General features: G+C 42.1%; 1 protein-coding gene across 1 annotated transcript in view; it reads right to left on the minus strand.

Moving 5' to 3' along the window:
• The window catches only part of CDH4 (cadherin 4), a 426,717-nt gene that overhangs the window by 39,223 nt on the left and 368,862 nt on the right, over positions 1 to 18,632 (minus strand). The window contains exon 8 of the mRNA XM_027697374.1: positions 3,347 to 3,484. Within this exon, the coding sequence (XP_027553175.1) occupies positions 3,347 to 3,484 (138 nt within the window). The remainder of the gene's footprint in view (positions 1 to 3,346; positions 3,485 to 18,632) is intronic.

Raw genomic sequence — 18,632 nt, forward strand, 5'->3', positions numbered from 1 at the left:
CCCAGTGCCTCACAGCTTGATGCAGGAAGTCCTGGTCACGACTATGAGGACTGGCCATGACTCCTGCTGATGGAGACTGGACTTGGAGCAGACCTGAGTTCAAAATTGTTTCATCCAGAGACTGTGATTTCCTCCCTCCCGTATAATTTCAGAATCCTCTGTATGGGAAGGTGGGGCTGCTTCTTCCCCTGCTGTTTTACAGGACCCTCCCCAGCCTTTCAGGTGATGGACCAAAGGGTGTGACACCCACAGTGATCTGTTTTCACAGAAGCACCCAAGCATTTTGGAGTTTTACTGGAGTACCTTCATTCTGTACCTTTATGGATCTTCTGTGTGATTTTACTGCTCTTTTTCCACTCCTCACCTAGCACTACATTTTGATGACAGCCCATTTGATATTTTGGATGTCTGCAGGTCACCCACTCCAGTGGATGTGTCATTTTGGCATATCTATGCCTGTCTGAACTTCCACATGGTCCATACACTCAGTCTCTTCCCCCCCTGCACTGTGTGCTCGACCACAGACGTGACCTGACTTTCTCGGCCATCGCAGTGGCTGTTTTCTTCTCTCCCATCCCGTTGTTAAATTTTACACAGCAACATTAATTCCTGCTGCTGAATACATGAGCTGTGACACCAGCATGGTGCAGTGTCCTCCTGAGCTACATTCCTATCCAGAAACGATTAAGTTTAAAACCACCCTGGCTGAATGACAGGTAATTTAGGAGCACTATAGGGTGGGCCTTTGTATGTGTCTGGGATGAATGCAGTTCCTGAGTTCCTCTCATCTGGAAGCTTTCCAAGGGCAAGCCACACTTTCAGTTATTCAGCTTATTTTGTTTTTACAACAGCATCTCAATACAAGTATTTAAAATAAAAATACACGGTATCTCTCCAAACAGTCCACAGACTTAAAAGGGACCATGGGCTTCCTTACTCTCTGAGGAGCTGTAGATTTCCTGGAAAGCAATTTTTGCTACTTTTTTAGAGGTGTTAAAATGCAGATCAGACTATTTGAGGACAGCAAGGAGATTCAGCTGAGGTTTAAAGAGACTGATCAGCCTGATGCTGTTCTCTCTGCCAGTAAGGGAAAAACCATATTATACTTACACGGAATTCATCCTGGCTATACCCGGGAGTATATCAAAGATATTTGTTTCCATAGAATCAGAAAGTATTATTGTAAAACACCCTTGGTTTTCAAATCTTCATAAAGAAGTCCCATGTGCTACTGTGTAAAGCCCTTTGGCCCTTACAAAACTCTTTCTTCGGTGATTGAAATTAGAGAAATAATGGTACACATCAACTCTGCTTAAAGCAAGAGCAGCATTTTCTAATCCATTTACCACAATTCTATGGGTAATTCTCTTGATGGTTTTTATTCCTTCTAGGTTTAACACACAGAGACATTAAATACTCAGAATTCACCTGAAAGCAAATTTCCATTATCCCACCTTCCAGCAGATTCAGCTTTGGAAAGTGTTTTGGAAAGCCATTAAAATATGCCACATCTGGAGGGATGCTGCCCTCCAGAAGGCACTTACGTGCTCATGCAACTAACCCTGACACAGCTCATCCCACTCCCAAAACCTCACCTTCCAACTTGCATCTGGAGACAAGGACCAGGCAACCTGGGTCATCTGCACAACCTGTGCTGAAGTGACATGGCCACTAGATGTCATTCCTTTTTCACTCAAATGGAGGGTAAAGAAGTATTTACCTGGCAGAATAAGGTCCCCCCCAAACACTAAGGAGCTGTGGGCCCCTCTTCTGCTGTGGTGCAAGGTCCCACGGCCCCACAGACACAAACTTCTCTACGAGTCGCAGCTTTCCAGAGAGAACAACCCTGTCCTGGCAGGAGAAAGGACCACACAGCCCATGACCTGTGCCAGATTTTTATGGCTCTTCATAACTGTATGTATCATCCTGAAGGAGATATTGAATCACAACTTTACAGCACAAAGCATGGTGTATCCACGATGGACAGGAAGCACATGTGTGCTGTTACACCCACCCTGTCCTCGCTGGAGCAGCAGCACAGCCTGCAGATTGATGCCCAGACCTGAAAACGTACTGGGTGCCCGTTTTACTGTGACTCAGGAGGAATTCAGTGCCTTTCTTCTTCTGAGAATCCAGGCCCAAGTGTCACTTGGTCAGAAAATGCTGGCACTGTTTGGGAGCTGAGCAGCCCAGCTCCTGATGGCAATGGGAGGGAAGGACCCAGACTCCATAGCTGGCATTGAACTAATCTGGGTCCACGAGGGCATAAAGTGGGCTCTCCATGATCTCCGCTACATATTTGCAGTTTTTAAGGGTATCACTAAGGGGAAACTTTGGTACTACATTAATAAATATTTAGAAACCCTTTAAGAAGGAATGAGAATTCAGAATAATATAAATAATAAAAACATTCCTCAAGGGATGTTCAGTGGCTTGAGCACAATGCAGTTAGACTTTCTATATTTGTAAAGATTTGGTGCTCATTTAAGATACATCATTTAGTGCTCCTTGTTGACCCTCATATGAATACAGATGGGGGATGCACAAGGATTTCTCATTTTATTGGCATCTAGACCTCTGCACTGCTCTGTGATTTCTAAAATTACTATGCACATTTCAGATGTTCTACATCTATGGACTATTAAGGCTGGAATGAACCAGACCACATCATTTCACCTTTCAATCCTTGATTTTTACAGTAAACAGCACTAAAAATTTGTCATTTGCATCTCTTTACTTTTTCCCCCTTGCCTCCCAGTAATATCTTGGAGCACGTGAGAACAGAATAGAGAAAGACTGTGCTAATATAAGTAAAATCTTTAACTGATTAAGAACAGATGTACTGAAGAATGTCTACACATTTGCTGCCAGCACACACAAATACATCTGTTAGAGCTATCAGGGAAATACAAATTTTACCAGTTACCTGTTACCATTTAGAGCACTTATTGCCTCCTTGAAATCATATCCCAGCTATAAACCCCAAATATCTCTTCCTGCTAGGTTCTCACTCATAAGTACTAATAACTCTGATATGTCTACAGCCAGTTGCTGAGAAACAACTGCATCCTCTTCAGTGCAATCAGACATGGTCTGTTTGCCATGTTATTTCAGCTCCTTTAGTACCTCGGAGAAATCGGTCACCAAACAGTTTTGCTGGTTCATGAATCAATCTTCTTTTCCTTTTCCCTTTTTTCCTCCTTTTCCCCCAATGAAAGTCTTTGTTCCACAGTTATCCATCAAAGTTCCTCCTATCTGCCCAAACCAGCTAAGAGAGACAGTGGGTATCAACATCCCTGAGTTACGAACACGCCGTGTGTCCCCGAGCTGATGGATCGATACTTACAGTGCTGGTGGTGAATTCAGGGGGGTTGTCATTCACATCTGTCACCGTAATGATCGCTGTGGCCGTGTTTGAGAGACCATAGTTAAGATTTCCTTCCATATCTGTGGCTTGAACAATGACTATATACTGCTGAACTTTCTGGAAAAAAAAAAAAAAGAAAGAAAAGGAAAAGGAAAAGATGAGAAACAAAAACGTGTCCTGTAAAAATGCCTTGGTTTATTTTCCATATACAAGTGTGATATTTAAGCAGACTCTAAAGAGATAATTGGATTTAAAATGTTGGTAAAAAAAAAGGCAGATAAAATTTTCTATCACATTAGAAAGGATTTTTGCATATATTGGTGGACATCACCTGCTTTATGGGAAAATAAAAATCTTATGGGCAAAATTCCTTGCTTGAAACTGAGGTGTTTATTAATTTTTAAGCATTTCACCAACATTAGTCTCTCTCTTCTGAAAACCAGTAAAAGTTTTGTGCATGTGTTCTCACTGAAAACATTGCTAAGAACCTTATACCCCCAAAACTGACATCAACATTGCCTGGTGGCCTTTCAGCTCTTTCTGCTCACACAGTTCGATGCCCACAAAGCATTTTGATACTTAAAATGCTCTCCATGTTTCAATCCTTAACACAATCTTGGTAAATAAGGAGAATTTAAGTCCAGCATGGAAGAAAAAAATAATTCAATGCAACAAACAGAAGTTCAGTGGAACTTATTTAAATTCCTGAGCATCCCCTACAACACGGCTCTCAAAGAAAAAAGCTTCACAGAGCCAGCCATAAAGATCACACAGTGAAGTTCTAAAAGATGCTGTATGTCAATGCAACTGGAAAATAAACCTGAATAAAACAGGAAAGGCCATCTGATCTTGCATGTGGGTACATCTCCCTGGGATGTCTCTTTACTTGGGAATATCTGTCTGCACTGAGAAAAGTCTCCTAATCTGTAAAACTGTCCTTAACAATAAATTTTCATCTGGATCTGTAGAATTTACTACTGATCTCGATGTGTGTCTTGCTCACAGAGCACTTAACAGGCAGATAGGAAAGCAAAGCTCCTCTCCTGAATTATGGGCAAAGGGATGTGCCGAGAAACAGGGAGGGATCCAGCCAAAACCAAAAGGTGTGTAAACCAAGTGGAGGCACAACTTTATGCAAGAAAAGCTTTTTGTAAAGTCAAGTGGAGGGACTCTGATGCAAGAAGAGACCAAGCTGGACTGCTCCTGCTCTCAGGAGCTTGGTACTGGGGCTGCTCCCTCCAAGTGCCCATGCCAGGGGTGTGTGTAAAATGTCAAATGTCCTCTGGAATTTCAAAGGGCAAGAATTAGGTCAATTAGGTCTCTCTATTCCCATGCAAACATTCTCAAAGTGCTGTAATTGGCTCAGTTCTTTAATTCTTCTGAGTTGCCAGAATAAGAGATCTGAATTTCAGCTTTATCTTGATTTCAGGACTTTTAATTGACCTGCTAAATTGACAAGGCATCACACTCAGGGATCCATCAGCACCTTGCAACTGGAATATATTATGGAAATGCACTTTCATTATCTCTTCCTAACTTGTATAATAAAACATGAGGGAGAAACTATTGTTAGCCCTTGTTTTGTCTCACGCAAGAAGGTGCTGTTCATTACTCCATTTGTAAAGCACCGGGTAAGGCTGAAATGTCCTTATTAGTGAACGTAATTTCCATTTCATATTTAGCTTTTCTTTCCTTATTCTCCCTTATAGACAACTTGGGAGGTTGATGGAAGTATTCCCTAACAGGCCAAATACTTGTGAGCCAAATTTGGTTTAAACCATATAATGGAGGAAGATATTTAAAAAAATAGCAGCAATCAGGTTTCACATAAATTAGAAGAACAGGTTGGAGGCCCACGAGAGACTCATTTCAACAGTGCATTTAAATGGAAAAGCCACCTCTAATGTTCCCGGCTGCAGTGAGAGAGACCCATAATCCACACTGCTTCTGACCTGACAGGGTGGCTGTCACAGGTTATTGTCAAAGCCTCAGTCCTTTGGCAGCAACTGCAGGAAAAAAAATGTTCCTTCTTTTCTATCAGCTGAGAGTGTGATGGAACAGCTCCCATCAGCAAGTGCTTCTTACCCTGGCACATCACTGTTTTTCCATGTATCTCCCAGGTCCTGCTCCCATGTGTGCCCACCACTGAGCCCCCAGCGAGGGCATGGCAAAGGCAGCTCTGTTTGTGTCAAAAGCACTTCTAAAACCTGCAAATGAGTTATGCAAACTTCAACCTGAACTCTGAGAATACACCACAGACCTTGGGTAAGGTCACGCTCCGTCTGCACAGCACTTACTCATCCCAGGACCAGCCTGCACAAGTCCCACCCCCTCCAGCTCCTTTCAGCTGCTCAACCAGCGCTTCCCTTGGAAAATGAATCCTCTTAAGAGATTGCAAGGAAGTAGAAAGTCTCGTTTAAGAGTTTGGTTTACTTCTCCATTTTACTGCTTATTAAATTACACACACTGATGACATGTGCGTGTGTGTACTCACAGACCTCAGGTTTACAACAGAGTTGTTTTATTTAACAAAATGCTATTCACTGAGCTCTGTAGCACAGTGTTAATAAAAAACCCCACATAAATCCAGAACATCGGATTAAAGAAGTTTAAAAGCCAGATGATATCAATCAGATCATACAACAAAAACAAAAAAAAGGAAAATTACAGGAATTTAGTAATGTGCAAATGTACCAGTCACAAAGAGCTGGTGCAGAAGGATGGGAAGAGGGGAAGGATGGCAAAGGAGCACAGCACTTGTGCAGCAAGTGCAGGGAGTCCAAGCCTGGTGAGAAAATGTGAGGAATTACAGCAAATCTCAAATGGATGGAGTGATCAGGTAGGACCATGATGGGAGTGCACACGCTGGAGATGGGCGCTGCATCCCAGGGTACCAGAGGCAGCTGCAGCCATCAGGTAACGCACCAGAAGTGAGCTGCTGGTGGAATCTTAAGAGACATCACCAAAGTTGCACTGATTTCCATCAGCTGAAGACAGTACTACTGTGTTTAGAGCAAAAGTGGAATCTGATATGGAGAATGGCCTTGGTTGGTACGCAAGTGTCGTAAAAACCTGACGTAAGAAACCACAGAAACATTTAGGGTGGAAAACACCTTTAAGATCATTGAGTACAGCCATAAAGCCAACACTGCTAAGTCCACCAAATGGAAATAGTCTGAGATCTGCCAAGCCTTCAGGCTCATGGTTGCCATCCACATCCAGTTCCATCTGAAAGGCTCCAGCACTGTGGATATATGAGGGTGCTCCTTTCAAGTACCTACTTTTAGTTTATAACCAATTCAATCTCCAGTGAGATTGGCCCCAGCAGATAACAAATTACTGATTTTTTTGTTTTTCTGTAGCTAATCTTTTTGCTTTTGTGCATTAAGCTGATTTTATTGAACTATTCAATCAATTTCAATTTCAGCATGTCCTTCCAATTTGTCACATCATCTCCAGGGGCATCTTAGTTTGTTGTCCTAATAGCATTATTATTGTTACGACTATTAAAAAAAAAAAGGCAGCCTCATGCCCCTGAGCACGAGAGACATTTTCTCGATGGCATTTTGGTAATACAGAATAATTCTCCTATTCTCTTTCTTTACAAAAATGACATTTTAAACAGCACAGGGCAGAAACTACAGCATAGAGGTAAACCAAAATGGTCCTAACATTTGCTATATGTTTGCTCTGATGGTGATGCTGTGGAACTAAGGAAATGAGACTCTGCCCCAAGGGGGTCTAGACTAAACCCCCCTAAAGCCTGTAGGAGGTCCTGTGGCCAGTATTTTTAATAAATCTAACAAATCTTCATGCTACAGCAAAGTAAATGTGCTGCTTCTACTTAAGCCAAGGAAAAAAAGACCTCATCTTGATAAGTGCAGAGCTTTTAGTCTGACCTAAAAACTAAGAAGGGTTCTTGAAGGAAAAATTATGAAGGAAGGAATAATTAAAGGAACCATGGCAGATCTAATCTGTCTGCTCTTCTGTCAATCATCTGATACAGTGCCTCAAAGAAATACATCAGCTAAACTACAGAGGATGGGAATTAGTTGAAGAAATTGGTTAAGCTGGTTAATAGGAAGTTGGTCAAGGGCTCAGTTAAAAAGGTATCAGTGCCCTGTACAGGAGGAATGACAGCTTGGAAGAAGGGTAACCTGACAATTAGGTGACAGAAACAAGATGTGATTTAACAGCACAAAATACAGGATAATGCAGCAAGGGACCAATAACAAAACTTTTCTGGGAGTTGATTTACTGGACATGGGAGAGGAGAACTATCCCCATGCCCCACCAGCTCCCTGTTGCTGAGCAAGACACAAATGCTGTTGGCAAACTCACTGTGTGCAGTATCAGCATTGCAGACATGGCACTCCTAATTCCTTGTGCCAAGCAGTGGGGGCTCATCGGGATGCTGGGAGCAATCCAGGCCCTTCTACTCACTGCTGAGCAACCCGGATCCAACCAGGTGCTGGCAGTGAAGAGCCCATCACCGGAGAAGAGCCTAGAAGAGCTTGGCTTGTTTAGTCTAGCAAAATGAAGGCTGATAGCAGATATGATTACTGTCTATAAATACATCAGGAGGATAAACACTAGGAAGGCAAAGAAGCAATTTAAACTAAAGGACAATGTTGACACAAGAACAAATGGCTATAAACTGGCCATGAATAAATTTAGGCTGGAAATTAGTAGGTCCTTCACCACTAAAGGAGTGAGAGGCTGGAGCAATCTAATACAGGGTCTGGGGAGCAAAAACATTCAGAAGAATGTATTAAATTAAGGCTAACATCCTTTTGGTCTAGGTAGATATTATGACAAACTGAGCTAGCAGAAGGCAGATCTCTCAGCATTCTCTGCGTACAAACAACTTTCTAGAAAGAAAAAGAAGAAAACCCTTTTCAGTCCAAATACCACAGAATGTCTGTGTGAAAATGGTTTAAGACCCACCACCGACTGCTACCACTGAACCAGCCCACTCCATTGGCACACACAAAGGAACAGGTGCCCTAAACAAAATTACAGCTATTGCAAGTGGCTCTTCCCATCAAGACAGAGTCTGGCATGAGAGGCACCGGCTCAAATCCCAGCTGAGCAGAGCATGGTCTTGCTGAGAGAGGTTCTAAACAAAAATAAATCATGTTCAGAGACAGAGTTTAAAAGAACAAAGTATTTTAAAATGACGTCCTAGTAATGAAGGGCTACCTGTGATCCCAGTTTTCCAAAGCATATGCAGAGTGTTTGAGAAATATGGCTATTCCTGGTTTACACATGCAATTATTATACATCACACATGAGCTGGGTAGATGTGTATAACAAAGTCCAGAAATGTGGTAATTATGTGATTAAATTAATCTGCATTATGGACAAGGGGTTTGCAAAATTAGGACCTACATTTTCAAAGCTCTGTACAAATATTGTCCAATTAATTACCACTTCCTGAGAAATGTATGACTAGCTAATTTTAGCATCACGTCTGGTAAAGCAAATAAGGGTACCAGGATGTAGGATGTATTAGTAGGAATCTACTGGTGAAGGAGACAGAAAATCTAAATCCTATTTCCTCCCATGGCTATCCTCACATCTTGTTTTTATCTGTGCGTTTTTTTCATGTCCCGTTAATTGTGAAATACTGATGAGAACAATATGAGATGTTCTTCTGGTTTGTTTTCAAAATAATTTCTTTGCATGGTAGTGAAGTCTTGATGTTCACTTTTTTGGGTACCAGATAGTTGATGGTGAACATACCATTAATAAATACTGCACCAGAGCCAGGAAAGCCAATTTAAAAACAAATAAACAAACTCCCCCAAACATTAATTTGACTCTAGCAGAAATATTTTTCCCAAAAAGACTTAACTAGCCACCATTTACACAAAGCCCACAGGCAGACCTTTTAAAGCATTTATCCCTTAATACTCTCTACTTAGCCACGGTTAATTCCGAACACAGATTCCCAGCAGAAAGCCCTATTCTCAAAGCTCTGAGAAGAAAGCAGCTTGCACAGAACACTCAGAGCACCCAGCACCTTTCACAGCCCCCCAGAGGTGGTGGTGAGTGAGCTCCATCCCTGTGCCAGAGTTGAGCAGAGTCTTTGATATACCTTGACCTTTTTATTTCTTACATATAATGCAGCATCACACCATGTCTGCAGCATCCTTGGCAAACATCAAAACCTGGACCTGTGAATCTTAATGCACAGGCTGTTAGATGCAGTTTTACTCCATCTCAGCCTCCCTGTGTAGGACCAGATATTACCAGAGGTGTTCAGGTTTCTGATAAGACAAGTGTAAAACAAGGGAGGGGACCCAATTTTTAAAACTAACTGGGCTACAGCACTAAACAGCCAGGTTTATTTTCTCCACTTGGCTGGGGCTATATTGGCTTTTCTTCCAGCATGGCATGGTGTTCCCCACCCACAAGCCTCAGGTGTATTGGATTTTATGAGCTACTTGTGATTACAGAGCCCCTAAGCAGGGGCAGTGCTGGTCTATCTCTGTCCAGCAAGGCACAGTTTACTCCCCTGGAAACGGCAGTGTGTTCATCAAGCTGCCTCTCTTCCTTAGCAAAGGGATTGTTGTGAATGCTCTGGCCTGACATGCTGGTCAGACCCTGTGTATTCCTGTATTCCTGAACCTGCTTGTCATCCAGCATGGATAAACACCTCTGTCTCAGGAAAAGCCTCATCCCACCACCCACAGCTCTCCCCCTCATTCTCCCTAACACACTCCCACATACTGAGCTGGGCTTTAAGAAGGAGGCAGGGAGAGGATGACTTCTGGTGCCAACTCCCCACACAGCAGAGGATTTGTGCCAGCATCACTGAGCCTGCCTGACTCAAAGAAGGAAAATATTTACCCAGGAGTGGTTTTGTTGACAGTCAGTGCCTGCTTCGACTCACTGGCCAGAGCACCCACACCTCCAGTCTGGAAGAGCTGTTCCACACACCTTCGGAAACCAGCCTAACACATACCATGTTTTCTGAGAAAAATGAAGGTCTAGAGGCCACAGGCCAACCTCAGTGAAAATCCTCAGCACTGCCGCTATATTGACATCCACCTTTAATGCTTCCTCCTGGCAGCCTGATTAACAACCAGCAATTAAACTACTTAACACTTTCCCTCTCAGCACCTGAGACTGTAACCAGTGGGATCTCACAGCTTATACAACTCATTCTCTCTTAAGCTACTGCACTTTAAGATAATATATTAATGTGTTACAATTTACACCTTTTAACCCATTTGGAACCACCAGACATGCCATCAACTTTTCCAGTTTCTCCCAGGGTGGGTGTTGAGTCTCCCACATAGGTGTCAATGGCACCTGCTCCAGCTTAGCAGCTATTTTCTCTTTTTTGTGGCAGCTTCTGAAAGACAAACAGCTTCAGGTGGTGGGTACAACGCTCAGCAACAGAGAGCTGAGCTTTCCTATGAAAGCATGAGGAAGCGCTTTAAAAGTTACCTGAAAGAAAGAGAATATGATCTTTTTATCACACAGAGGTTATAACATCAAAGAACGCTGGAAAGCCTTTCAGGAGTCTACTCTGTTTGGCCTTTTAGTAGCGTGAGACCAAATAGTTCAGTGACTGTTGCCCCTGGCTGCCTTGTCTTGTGTTATTCAGACAGTGAAAGTGGTGAAGTGGAAACCTTTCCAAGGGATGCACTCGGTACAGAGCAGACCCCAGCAGGCACCCTGAAAGCCTTCCAGCATCCTGGCCATATCTCCCTGGAGCCTCCTGAACAGAAGATACGTGAACAAAACAGAATTGCTCATCCACCTCATCTCATGGTGAGAGCCAGGACGTTGCTGAACAGCCAGATCCAGGAGCAGGGCCACTGACTGAGCATCTCAGCTCAGAAAGCGATCTGCCAGTTGTCAGGGATACACAGGGAAGCTCAGAAATAGAAGCTCCAAGCACTAAAAAGGCCCGAAACAAAACCAACCCAACAGCAGACAAATAACTGAAAATGGTAACACAGACTGGGGATCCTGATGGATCATTTTAATGATTTTCTTAATAATGCCTGGTGCCAGCAATACTGTGGGCTGTATTAAACAGGATCAGAGTTGCTTTGAGTGCAATATGCTGCAACCACATTCATCTAAGATATATATGTGTATATATATATTTTAGTTCTACCCCTGAGGGATTAGACACTGAGCCTGGGCTATCAAGGTTTTGAAAAAAACACCCAAGCTGAAACCCCACCGTGGTGGAACACTGTGGATTATCAATGCAGCAACTTCTGCCTGAAGAAAGGGACCTATAGGAAAATACATCCACCAAAACAGTCAAGTGACCTAATCACCTTGCAGAAGGTTTGCCAGGCTCTGACCCCAGCTGGGCATCTCTCATGGCAACAGCATGTTTTGAAGTGTGCTGTGTACAAGGTTAATAGCAAGGTAGGGTCTGTTATTAACCTAATACTTGTTCTAGATTTCGAGTTGCAGAGTATGGGCATCAGAGGTCACAACAGTTTTTATCTGATATTTGAGCACAGACATTTGTCAAAACTTGAATGTGTTTGCTTAAAAAACTTTTAAGCCCAAGGAATGTTTTTCATATCTGAAATAGTGCTTTGAAATTGTAGCTCATCCAGAATGTAAGCAGTACCTCTATATTTAAAACTGTGACAGTATTTTCTGGTTTGGGGAAATTTTATAACATGAACATAACATTTGTTGGGATTTTTTTTGGTTTTTTTTTTTAGACTGAGCCTTGGCAAATAAGACACCAAGCCTGGAGCAAACAGAAAATAAAGACTGGGCTGTTTTCAGAAGATAAGTGAGAAAAGAACACCATCACCAAAAAGACACCAGCATTCTGTAGCATTTCTTTTCTAGTCTTGAAATGCTTGATATACCAATATATCACTTAGGGACTTGATAGATTTCCCCACCCCATAAAGGCACCTGAGTTGGGCACAGCAATATTGAAGCTATTCAGGTGCTATGAGCTGACTTCAAAATTATTCCCAGAAACTCTGGTGTAACAGTATCTCTATCCTGGGATAGTCTCGACTTTCCTGTTCATAAAGACTGTCAGTTAATGAGCTTCTCATATGGTTCTCTCATTTAATGCCAACATCAGAATCACAGAATCATTAGAAACTGGTTACATCTCTCTCTTCAGTAATCCAAACTACAGACCAAGCAAGTCCACAAAGAAGCAGAAGAGAAATAAGGAAAATGAATTCCACGCTTCTGACAGTCATGCAAGGGAGTGGCAGTGAGCTGGTACGAGCTACAGATAAATTTCATTAAAAAGAAAAGATATGAAGAGTGTCTTGGATAATATATTTTGATTTTGACTACAGCCACTGTGCCAAAACAGAGGAGGGTTGTGATTAAGGCTGCAGGTTGCAACTTGGAAGACGTGGATTTTTTCAGCATTTTCCCAAACCCTCCCCAAGTGACCTTTAATAGCTTGTTTAATTTTCCTGTGCCTCAAAGAAATTGAAAATAACATTTCAAAATGAAATTAAAACTCTTTCTTATGTCACAGTGATATCATGAGACTAAAAATCCACTCCTGGATTGAAGCACTCAGACACTGGGATGAAGAGGGCTGTAGAGCATCTCCAGCACCCTTCCCTCTGCACAGGGAACTGGCACAGAGCTGGTGTCTGTCTGTATTCCTCAAAAACAAGAACCAACTCCAACCCTGCTTTCAACTCCCGTCAATATTTTGCAGTCTTTGTGCCCCAGAGATGCCAGGTCATCTCACAAAGAGCACTTAAAGGGAGACCTGAGGAATAAGCCTTCTAAGTCTTGGCTGAGGCAATTTTTGTAAAACCATGAAATTACATTTGGCTTTTCTTGGGCAGGGAGAGACGAGCAATAGTTCAACGTTGGGTGGTCACACAGCTGCAGAGAGGTGCCCTTTGGTAAATATGCCAGCACTAAATTGATGCTGCTTCCAGGTTGTGTTTGCCACTTAACTGACAAAAGGAGTGAGCGCTGAGACAGAAAAAGTCCAAAATCTCAAGGCAGACTGCAGAGAAGGGACAGTAAACAACAATCTCAGAAACATTTTTTTTTTTAAATAAAAAACAACCTTCTTTGGACTTGTGCAAACCAAATTCTTCCTACAGTGTGTAACTTCTTGCTGATTACCCAAAGGCCAGGCTTTAGGATAAAAAAAATATCCTAGTTATGTCCGTTGCACTCTTATAATCCAAAAAAACCTTTGCTGTCAAATGCTGCCAGAGCAATTTAATAAACAGGGAGAATGCCTTAATGTATTCTGAAACCTGAAAACCACCCATCATTAGCCCCACATGCTGTTTTCCTACTTTCCCTGCTTTAAGCCATTTAGCTGTTACAGCTGTTTTTCTTGTAAGCCTGACTTCTGTTTTTATCAGCCTGATTTGTTTTCTGGAACATCATGCTTGATTAGAAAGAGGAAGAAAAACCTTTCACGATTCAGGTAAAACTGCTTTCTTAAGCTCTGTCAGGCTGGAAGCTTGAAAAAGATCATCAGAAAGATCAGTGTAGGTGAATAAATATTCATAATATTGCTCATTATTTATACTTGGTCTCATTTTTGCAGATAGGCTTGAAATTCTACACTCACTCACTGCTATAGTCAGATCTTTTTATTCTGAGGAGCATGAGGTTTTTTAAAACCTATCAATGCAGCAATTAAAAAAATAAAATCAATGTAAAATATTCAAACCATTTTGTCTAATGTTGTATGCATACATGTGGCATGTACAATACAAGGATCCTGGATTTTAAAATTATTGGCAGTCAGGAGCACAACAGAAGTCTCAGGAAATCTGTACTGTATTGACTCCTTATGGTCTGGATAAAATAAACTCATTTGCTGTCGTTTGTTATTCTTTGGTGAGAATTGTTCTAAGAAAATAGCTTGGCCAAGTCCCTGCTAGGTGCATATGATATGTGCCTTCACTGTTATGAACTGAAGGGAACATCCAAACAGTGAAGGAACAGGTTATAGCCGGAAAAGCAGCTGATTTAATTAAATTTGGCAGAATGAAAGGTTAGTGGAAAACAGTCAAATAACGGAGAAGAGATTAATGTGAGATGTTCCCTATTGTATTTCGCTTAAGAGCTGTGCTACCCAGTATGGGCAGGGTCATGTTGTGTCAATTTGCTGAGAGAGAATGTGATTGACAACTACTGGAAAAGAAATTTGGTTTGGTTGTGAAGTCACAAATAGTAATGGGGGCTTTTGTCAAAACCAGCTCTGCCTGCAAATGGCTTTGTTTCCCTGGCCTGGAAGAGGGCTGTGCTCCAATGCCCCAGTCATGATCAACTGCCCAGGTCGAGTCAGCGCAGACTCAGCTGGAAGCCCCTCCCATTTAAAAGCCATCGTGGGTACCACGCCTGGTACCACGCTGATGTTGGTCTGCTGGACCAGTGCTGGGGACTGAGCAACACAGGACATACAGCAAAAAGTCCTTCCTGCCTCTTCCATCACCCTCCTCTGCAAACTTGGACCCCTGGAGGCACGGAAGTTTGCCAGCTCTTGAGTTGCTTTGTAAGGTACTGACCCAGCCGTGCTCTGGCTGCCCTATAGATGCCACCTGAGTTAACCTGCAAGACCTTCTAACTACAGGAAAGTCAATGTTTAGGTGCAAACAGGGGCAAAGGAAAAGATCTTCAGAAGATCTTCAAAGCGGTGAGAAAATTAACTAAAAGCTCATCCTGTGAGTGAAGTATTTTGAGCTGGGTGGAAACCCAGGACATGAAACAAAGACATTTGTACACGAGCAAGATTTGATCTTTTCCATTTTCTATATATCAATAATGCCAAAGATGTAACATATAGGAAATAAAACCTGCAGTTGATTCAATACTTGATTGTTGTGCTACATTTTGGTGTAGAAGAAGGGCTACAATTCAGACTGAATCTGATGGAAAAAGCACTTAAGTCCAGAGCAAAATACGGTAATAAAGTTTGTGATAACTTACCAAGTGCTACACAGCTACAATCATCTTGATGGTACAAATCACTCACTGAACAAGATCTAGGATTAATGGAGGATAAAATGCTATACTTTTCAGAATGAGGCATCTCAGCTGTTTTTTACAAGCTAATGAATCTAATGTTTATATCTAGCCGTATTAGACAAATATAAAAGAAAGATTTTTCATTAAACATTTTATTAATGGATTTGAGTGAAGTCACAAATGGGCAATTATGTGTACTCTTACAAAAGAAAGGCCACCAAAATGAAAAAATATTTGCAGAGAGAGCAATCTTAATAGTGCATCTCCTGTGGAGCTTCCTGATGGTTGTCAGCATTCGCTGCTCTCTCGGGTACAGCATCTGGGGAACAAGAAACAGAGCAATCCCAGGAAAATACTGACTGCTATATTGAGCAGTCATGGTCCTACTGCAATAGGAAGTGGTTGCAGGGCATTTGGGCAAACATAGTTTTGGTGATGCTGCATCCTTTGGGCTCAATTGTACCCAAAGACTCAGCAGAGAAACAGTATGATGAGGTCTGAGCCCCAGCCTCTGGTGGCTCAGATGCTTTGCAGACGCCTCCATGCGAGCCCAGCTCCAGCAGAGCTCCGCTGCCCTCCACAGTACCTGCTCTCTGCTTTGGAGAGTGCAGCCCTGTACAACTCAATACACTGCCTGCTCAGAGGGTTTCAGACAAGAGATAAAACTGGGGAAATGAGGAACAGGAACAAATGACTTCATGATAAACTGAAGAACTGCTGATAAATGAAATGACTGAGACGCCGGGCTGGCGGAGTGCCACTGCGAGAGCTCGCTGTGATGAGCAGGGACATTTTCCTTCCCATACTGGGCCTGTCAGCCTTAATCAGATCTCTGTTAGCAGAGTCCCTGTATGTCCAGGTGACACTCCAAAGAGAGCAGTCGCTGTAACCCAGAGACAAACTGCCCCATGTCAGCGGTAGGAGAAGGTCCGGTCAGAGCAGTTTTTCTGAGAGTTTACAGAGTGTGAAATTAAATGCTGTGTTTATTAATTTGAAAGAGGAAGGAGTAGAATGAGAAGGGTTTTTAATAATCCTAAACTGTCCTAGCTGTACAGGGAGACCTTTGGCAGGGTACCTTGGGCCCTTTCTGGTGACCATGTGTGACAAGAGGATGGAGCAGCAGCCACAAGCCATTGCAATAACTGAAGGCACAATTTAATTTTCTCAGATCAGGGCCTTAATCAAGCAGCATTTAATTTCTATGCTTTTTGTCATCTAAGGGATGTGCATGTGTCAAAGGCCTTTAGGTGACCAGGAGCAGGTTCCACTGCAACAGGGGAAATTTTGTAAAGGAGTCGGCACCACAGAGACCCCTTGACAACCTGTAATACAGAATTAACTTCACATTGCCATGAGGTATGAAAGAAGAACTTGCCAACCACCTTTATGTGATAAAATGCAATTCTTGCAGTTACAAAATTGGAGGAATATAACAGTTTCTTGGCTATTAGCTGCAAGAGGAAATTTCAGCACTTCAGTTCTCTCCAATTCTGGCTACATTTCCTCTTAAAAAACATTTACGTATGGGAGTGCTAAATTTCATACAAGAAGCAAAATGACCCTGAATTTAGCAGGCTACATTATCAAATACTCAAAAGTAACAGACTGAAATGAAAAATTGCAAAGCATAATTCTGCCAAGATAATTAATCCTTGTTAACCCATGACCTGATCATATATGATGCTGCTCTGACGAGCTTACTGAAATGCTATAAATAATTCCAGCATATTTTATTTTCTTTGTAGGCATAAATATTGACAAATTCATACTCATTAAACTTCTGCGAGCTGGGAATTATCCCCGTTTCTCAAATGGGGAACAAGCAGAGTAATTAAGACTCTTTTTCAGAGGCATTCATCAGTTTGGGGAGTCCAGTTAGAGATGCTGAATGCAGTTTTAAGCCTTATTTATGCGTATAAGTAAAGCTGTATTGATCAAATCCACCCCCCCAACATTACTTCCTTTACCTCCACCCTCAGCTGAGACCTGTTTCTATGTGCAAGAAAGTCCCTTTTGCTGAGTTGCACCAGTTTCCTGAGCTCAGTTACTGCAAAAAGAAGCTTTTTGCCCCTCTGACTAGACTGACTACAAGTTTTGGGCAGCAATTCATCCGTTTCAGACTCAGTGACAGATCTAGCCCAGCAAAACCTAACTTCAGACTGAGGATATGGGTACATAAAAAAATTACTCTGAGACAAGCTGGGCTATGGATTTACAGTGCCTTAGTCACTCCAAAGGATCTGCTTCATGCCACCTGCAGTAAGCCTGGGAGATCTTATCCCACTTTAGGCTACCATGTGCTACCTGTTACTTTTTGTTGCAAATGATATCTTTATTCTAGTACTGATACTTTCTGACCATTACAAAGGAAAGGGGACATTGTGGGATAAAGAACTCCCTTTAAAACTAACTATTTCTGCTTTGGTTGTGATGTGGAATTCAAATGAAACCATCTCAGCTGTGTGTGGTCCATGTTCTAAAATCTCAGCTGCCTGTATGATTCAAGGGAAATGTCCCCAAAACTGCACCAATATTTTCTTCAGAATCCAGTTTAACCTCTTAACCCTGTAGAATATTTAGAAGGACCTGACAAGATTCTAAGTTTAATACTCTCCAAAATACTGGTGAGATGTGCATTTTTGGAAAAGAAAATTAATATTTATCCTACTCCTACAGCAGAATGTGATGTTAAGCTTCTGTAGAGCTGCTCACCTGAGGTTCCAGAGGTGGTGTATGAGCTTACACTAAATAAATGTTGCATATGTTGCTTTATTTCCTCCACTTCTCAGACAAAACCATGCTGTGAAAGCAGAAGGACCAGAAGCTGAGATACTTCACTGTAAGCAAGAATCAAGGCTGTAGGACCAGGCTCCATGTGGACCTGGTGGGACCAACCTCTTCAGGCAGGATGTGAAGGGATTTAGGACTCTGGTCCTTGGTCTCTCCCAGAAGAAGCTGGAGGCTGTGATAAGTATGTGTCAAGAATTTTGTGAGATGGATTAACTCCCTGTGGGGAGTAAGGTGAGATCATGAAATGCATTTAATTTTATCATAAGTTGCACTCACATTTGTGTCCCAGAGGTGAAAAGGTTTTATCTCACCCCACTAACAGGAGTGTTTACCTCTCTCTCAGTTAATGGGAGCTGTATGGATTTTTTATTTCTCTTTTCTCCTAGGAAACGTCAGAACAGTCCAGATTTAGAAATGTATTATCTGACAGCAGAAACAAAGTGCCACCTTGAACCAGCTGTAACAGGTCCTTATTTTGAGTCGTTAAGGTCTCTAACTA

The sequence above is a fragment of the Neopelma chrysocephalum genome, unplaced genomic scaffold, assembly GCF_003984885.1.
Source record: "Neopelma chrysocephalum unplaced genomic scaffold, ASM398488v2 Primary Assembly neopelma1_119, whole genome shotgun sequence".
In the NCBI taxonomy this organism is placed as follows: domain Eukaryota; kingdom Metazoa; phylum Chordata; class Aves; order Passeriformes; family Pipridae; genus Neopelma; species Neopelma chrysocephalum.